Source organism: Carassius carassius, chromosome 27, assembly GCF_963082965.1.
Source record: "Carassius carassius chromosome 27, fCarCar2.1, whole genome shotgun sequence".
NCBI lineage: Eukaryota > Metazoa > Chordata > Actinopteri > Cypriniformes > Cyprinidae > Carassius > Carassius carassius.
The window spans coordinates 30077353-30084460 of NC_081781.1; the positions used below are offsets into that span (position 1 = coordinate 30077353).

At 42.8% G+C, this 7108-nt stretch overlaps 1 protein-coding gene across 1 annotated transcript; it reads right to left on the reverse strand.

The window, feature by feature from the left end:
• Positions 1-15: 15 nt before the first annotated feature.
• On the reverse strand, positions 16-7060 carry si:ch211-241j12.3 (uncharacterized protein LOC566552 homolog). Its single transcript, XM_059513354.1, has 8 exons — positions 6854-7060; positions 6492-6614; positions 6119-6247; positions 5613-5805; positions 4182-4306; positions 3479-3657; positions 2595-2728; positions 16-816 (listed from the first exon to the last, which is right to left on the reverse strand). Exons 1-8 carry the CDS (start codon positions 7013-7015, stop codon positions 590-592), a joined length of 1272 nt encoding a protein of 423 aa, XP_059369337.1. The 5' UTR covers positions 7016-7060; the 3' UTR covers positions 16-589.
• Between the last annotated feature and the right edge of the window lie 48 nt (positions 7061-7108).

The window sequence follows — 7108 nt, forward strand, 5'->3', positions numbered from 1 at the left end:
TAAACACTGATGCAGCTCAACCACCTCAGATAAAACACACAAGTGGAAATACAAAATCAAAAGATGTGAAGTGAGATTCATGCAAATCAAATAAATCTTGCTCGGCAAAAATCAAAAAACACACACACACACACACACACACACATACACCCCCCCGGTGTCTGAGGAACAGCTGAGGAACACATGATGGATCTGTAGCACATCCAGCACACTGTCAATGTGAATCAGATTCAGATGGGATTACAGACGCAAGTAATGGCTGTGATGGGAGCCTCGGGAAAAGCATCAAAACACTGAAAAGGTCACGTTTAGATCTCATAGACATTAAAACATACACATTTACATATTAAACTTGATTGATTAGATTATAATTAAAATGGCAGAGAGACAAACAATCTGATTGATACAACCAGTGTATGCATGTAGAGCTCAAAAAGGTCATTTTTCTCTTGAAAACTAAAAACACATGCTCTGGAAGAGTCCTGCAAGACTCACATCAACACTTGGCACCATTAATACCTTCCACAGCACCCAAAACAACAAAAACCCTGTCTAAAAGTGTTAAAAGCATCTTAAGATGGGTGACTGCTCAGAAGCACTTCCTGAAGACGATCTGTGGGCCGAACTCCTCGTACTCGTCTGCGCTGATCCAGGCGTCACAGAGGTCGTCCATGTTGGCCAGCGTCGCTCCGCCGCGCCACACGGAGAAGTCTCGATCACTCGGGCTGCTGACGCTCACGCTCAGATCCACGGGACACAGGAGACTCAGCTCGTGCCGCAGACGCACAGGGAGCCCCGGCAGCAGTGTGTTCCCTCCTGCGCACACACACACACACACACACCTCAGAACAATGAAATATACAGACAGCCCTCTCAGCTATTACAACTGCATCAATCCTACAAATGGACAAAAAACAGCAAAGAAAACTATCAAAGTGCAATAGAATGTCAAACTATCAAATTATTATTGGACAAATTTATAATGAACACATATCCACAAAATAAAGTAGGCATAAATCTGGCACTAGAGGACATTACCAAAATATTCCACCAATCAGCATCCATGTGCAATTTGAAAAAAATCAAAAAGAAAACCAAAAAACACCAATGAGAAGTGGTTTGATGAGGACTGTAAATAAAGCGTCATGGAGTCATGCTAATAAAGCTCATTTGAAAAAAATTGAAATTTGACAAAAAGAGAGAGAGAGAGAGAGACACACGTCACTAGGGGCAATCAGGCAATTAATCTGTGGTAATACAAATAGACCCAAGCAAAGAATAGCTTTTAAAATGACAATTCACAGTTTCCTGCTCGATCTAATCCTAGTTTAATATCGACTAAACATTTAATTCAAATGTCCACTTAATCATTAGCCATTTCTTTACGACAAGCTACAGCCACATATAACCCAAACACAGATCGAGTCTGAAACCCTCCACACAAGTAAAGAGTTTGAGCGGAGCAGCGTTTACTGTGAACAGCCCGACACGCACGTGCATAACCTACACGCATGCATCAAACCTGCAAACATACATTTAATTTAACCCCTTAACTGTCACCCCCCATTTTTTAAATAGGCATTAAAGTGCACTATCCAAACTAAAATTGCTGTAATTTATGAACACTTTGGAATATAAACATAAGGTTGGTCTCTTTTTAAAGAAGAAAATTAGCAGATGTTGGCAAAAGTGAATTTTTTCAAAATATTTAAGTATCAAAAAGTTATAGAAGTTTAAATATAATAAAATTAATATAGCGCATATTATTTTTAGTACATTTTATTTATTATAAATATTTTACATAACAGTTTTTACTCTAAAATTGGTATAAAATTAAAGCCTTGTCTAAATAAGTTATGTTATAAATTTGAAGTTGATATTAAAAAAATTAAGGTTCCTGTGAGATTTTATTTAGGGCGTCATACCACACACAGCCACCGGGAGTCATCAAAACTATTTTGAATTTTGCTTAATTAATTTTTCTCTAGATTTCTCTGTGAATTTTACTTCTATCTCAAAATAGCTCAAAAATATGAAATCCTGAGACTCAGACCTTTCCAATGTTTGTTGCCAAGATTATAAAAAGTTTTGGTTCTAGAAGACCGTAATGCATTATGTTTTATGACACTTGGCCCTGCCCACTAAGGGGGAGGTGACCGCCATTAGATTTTAAAGTACCATTTCCATGGTAAAGCAATGTCCGATTTCAAAATGTTTTCACAGGATGAATCTTGAGCTTCTAAGCTTTCAAATGATATATGATTTATGATGATTACTAAAAGATTTCTTAGAGAAAAAGACAACAACAAAAAAGAGTGCCAAGCGTCCCACAGGTGGGACGGTGACAGTTATGGGGTTAACTGAACCATAGCGTTTGTGAATTCACAATAGCATTAGGCTTTAATATGATTTTTAAGTGGGTTTAATATCATGCAGCTTTGGAAAACAGTGTAATAATGCACTTCATGGACTCACGTCTGCGAAATGTGCCGATTACTTGATGTGGGCAAAATAAAAATTGAGGATTTTCCATAACTGGATACAGGTAAGTAAAGGAGGAATTGGACCGCAGCGCAGCATCAGATCACGCTCACCTGACAGCAGGACGTTTCCCACAAAACTGCGCCGCAGGTCGATGTCTGACTGCAGGATGGACCTGAAGACACTCTCGTGCATCCCATAATGATCTCGGCCGATCAGCTCGGGCCTGAAGAGGATCTCCGGTGCCCTGCGAGACCATGTCAGACGGTCAGTCCAGTACCACACAAACACAGTCCAGTACATGAGCATTCTTCATTCAGGGCAGAGAGGGGCGATACAGGCTTAATGTAATCAATACCAGAAGTGATGGTGATTGTTAACGATATCAAAGTAGTGTGTTGTGAGCAGTACTGAGTACACACTTAACGTGATGACTAATTCACACTGGAAGCCAGAGTAATGGCACTGACGATGCTCCAGGAGAACAAGATTACTATAAAACACTAGGATTTCAATGACGAAACAACTTTGTGATCAAATGTGATTTCAAACACTTGACTGAAGTTACTTTGGATAAAAGTGTCTGCAAAATGATTCAAATGTAAAGGTTTAGCAATAAACTCCTTAATTTCACAGCTGCCTTCCTCCATGTCGCTCCGCACACTCACACAAATCGGTTAACTACACATTATCTTTATTAATCACAGGAGGACTGTGGGGAGAATGTTTACTGGTATACAGCAAGTGATCAGATACGGCCACCCCTCTTCAGGGGTTATATAAGACCCAAACACACAAGCGGTGAACATGGGTGTGATGTCAAGATTGCTGCTCGCTTTTTTTTGGTAGACCAGTAATGTTATTCCTCAGTTCAGTTAGTATATTTGGGTAGCTCTTATACACATGCCTATGTCTAAGCCCCGTCTCTGAACCCAGGCCTAAGAGCAAGCAGCTTTACAGTATTAAAGATGAAAACCTCCAGCAGCAGCTCAGTTACCGCAAGCGTTCGGAGGCCAGCGAGACGATCCGCCCGTCAGGAAGCGTGTAGTTCACTTCTGAGGCGCTCTTCAGCTCGGTGTCGTAATCCAGCGCCACACAGCAGCACCTCTCCTTCATCTCACGCACGATCTCCAGCTCCGCAGACGTCTGCATGCACACACCCTGCTCCAGCAGCAGCTGCAGCACACCCAACACAGTCACATTCAACTGCTCCATGTGTGTGTGTGACACTTAAACAACAGCACAGACTTCAGATCGGTTCATCCAAATGAAGATCAATTCAAAATGAGAAATCAGTAGAAATCAGCACTAGCATCAGTCAAGTAACCAGTGAAGCAACACTGTACTTTCAACTTAAAGACATAAGTGTTGAGTGCTCATGCACGTCCTCCAGACTGAGGATTATTCACTTCACTTCATGTAAAAGGGCCGTTACAGTCACCAAAAATATAACTTGTTTTGTTATTAAATAGCAAGCCTAACCCATGTGGCAAAAAGTACTGCATAAGTAACTAATTATTGCATTAGTTACTTTTATGGTGTAACAATATCGTAATGCATTACTTTTAAAAGTGAGTTTCATCAGCACTGAAATGAAACAGAGGAGAAAGGCTAATAAAGCGTCACTGTTTCTGTCAGTGATGGTCCCTACAGTCTGCAGGAGTGATTCTGGTCTGGTAATGAGCAGTGCTCTCGTGCACCTTCTGGAGCTGCAGGGTGACGTGGGATCCGGCCAGGTCAAAGCGCTGCACGGCGTGAGGCAGACAGTAGCCCTCGAACACAGGAACAGTGTGACTGACACCGTCCCCAGAGTCCAGCACCACCCCTAGACAGACAGAGTTACACATCAATGAGTTAGCGGTGCAGCTGGAACAGTCTACAGACCCTGGACTCTCTCTACAAGACAACAACATCAAGCTATTGCTGTACGCAGATGATCTGGTGCTGCTGTCATCCACCCCACAGGGACTACAGCAGCACCTGGACCTGCTGGACAACTACTGCCAGAACTGGGCCCTGGCAGTAAACCTCAACAAGACCAACATTATGGTCTTTCAGAAGAAGCCCAGATGTCAGGAAAATAGACACCAGTTCAGTCTAGAACACACGATGCAGTACACTTACCTCGGCCTGATCCTCACTGCATCGGGGAGTTTCAGTTCGGCAGTGAATGCTCTCAAAGATAAAGCTCCAAGAGCTCTAGATGCAATCAGGGAAAAATACTGAAATACCGCTTCCAATTTGGTGTAAAATCTTTGAGAGTGTGATTCATCCCATAGCGCTGTATGGAAGTGAGGTTTGGGGTCCACTCAGAGATCAGAGCTACACTAGATGGGACAGACATCCAACAGAAGCCCTACACACAGAATTCTGCAAAATGATTCTAAAATTACAACGAAGAAAACCCAATAACGCATGTAGGGCAGAATTAGGCCGATTCCCATTGATTATAAAAAAAACCCTATCACGATTTTGATCAATTTTGGGATTTCGATTTTAAATCAGGATTTTGACATACACAGCTTTACAGTCATAAATGCATTCAGTATAAATTTGAAACATATTACAACTTTTTGAGAAAGCTCTCATTGGTTTTCTTTTGGAAATATGTCTCTAGAACAGACATAAGTCAAAATAATCACTAAGTAAAGATGTCAAACAAAATCTAGACATATGGCAAAAAATAATAAAAAAAAAAACACACTAAAACACAAAGTAAATTACAATTCTATCGAAGTCTAAAATCTGATTATGAATGTGAAGATTATCTTCAGAGTGTCAGAGACAGATCCTGACCAAGTACAGGCTCAGTGAGCACAGTCTAGATAGAGAGACCTCACTGACACATCAGACTGATCAAAGATGATGCATCATTAGCGTTCAGCAACTAATATACTGAACATCTCTACAGTAACTCAGCCGAGCCATTTGAGATACAAAGTACATCTAAGTTCTTAATTCTGTAATAGAAAGTAATGGTCACATGACACAAGTAAAAACATTCAGTAAATGTAGGTGTGCAGTCCTACATATGAATTATGGGGGGAAAAAAACAAAGATAAAACAAACACAAACAAATAGTGTCATATGGCAATTCTAAGAGTGATGAGCGTGTGAGTGGAGCCACTGACCGGTGGTTCGTCCCGAGGCGTAGAGCGCCAGGACGGCCTGCAGGGCCACGAAGACGAGCGGGACGCTGAAGACCTCAAACATCAGCTCCACCGAGCGCTGGCGGTTCTGCAGCGGGTTCATGGCAGCTTCAGTCAGCAGCACGGGATGATCCTCCGGAGACACACACAGCTGCTGGAACGCATGACGCCAGATCTACAGCACACACACACACACAGCTGAACCACACCAACAAGAGTTGGTAGTCTTAAAACGGTCTTAACCGTGTCTGTGTTTATGCCCCAGGTCAGTCTTCAGTCATGATGAATCATTTTAATCCTGATCGTATCTGCTTCTTGCCATTTAAGGATAAGCATTGGTGATATTTGCCTAGTTATTTACCCTTTCATTTCTCATGTTCATTATCTTGCACGGTTAATGAGCCTCCACAAGCAGTTGACATGTCAAGAGTTCAAATCTAATCTCCAGAAATATCTCCTGCCTGTTTGGGCGAGGTGAAAGCACTCACCATCTCCATCTCATCCCAGTTGGTCACAATGCCGTTTCTGATGGGATACTTCAGGGTCAGTACTCCTCTCATGTGCTGTGCATCATGCCCCACATACAGCTCTCGGTCCACACTGCTGTTCATTACCTCCTGCAACACAAGAGCATCAGCTTCAGTCCAGACCAACAGAAGCGCCCAGGAAACACACAGACTCCAGTTCACTCGCGCTTCACAAAACACTTCCACTACAACTTCATGCTTTAGTCATTTACTGGATTAAAGCCATGATAGTTACATGGCAAGACATTATCAACAATCTAGCAGTTGAGACTATAGTAAATGCTGCTTTATCCACATGCATGCCGTACACTCAGGTAAAGCAGGGGGTGTGTACCTCATATTTGGGACGGCCGATAACGGTGGGGAACACAGTCGTTGGAAGGTCCTGGTCTGCAAACCCAGCCTTCATCAGACCAGACCCTGTGTCCAGCACGATGGGCGTCTTATAATCCCTCATCTAACACACAAACAGCCATCTATAACCGACTCCATTTTAAAGAACAGGTCAATCGTGCTGATATTTAGTGCATGTGACAATGCTGCATCTTAAAGGCATTTTCACACCGCATTAAATTCCAGTGACTACATTCTACTAGCATTATCAGAGTCATTTATTCAGTGAGTGAGTGACTTGGCTATCATTAAATCAATTATAACGGATATGAGCGTGGTGTTTTCTGAGGTCTGTGTCTCCACCTGTCTGCTGGATGTGTGCAGCTGCTGGAGAGTAGATCCACAGGCCGCTCTCATGGATCCTCCAGCATCACAGACACCGTCACAGACCGCAGAGCTGGACTCCTCCGCGTGTCCTGGGCTCGCTCCACTGCACACTGCCGTGTTGTTGTTGTTGTTCTGCATGAGCTTCGAGGGGACGACGGACAGCCCTGACTCCAGCCGAGCCTCCCAGTCCTCTTGAGAAGCGCGGTCGCTCTCGCCGGAGTCACCTCCAGG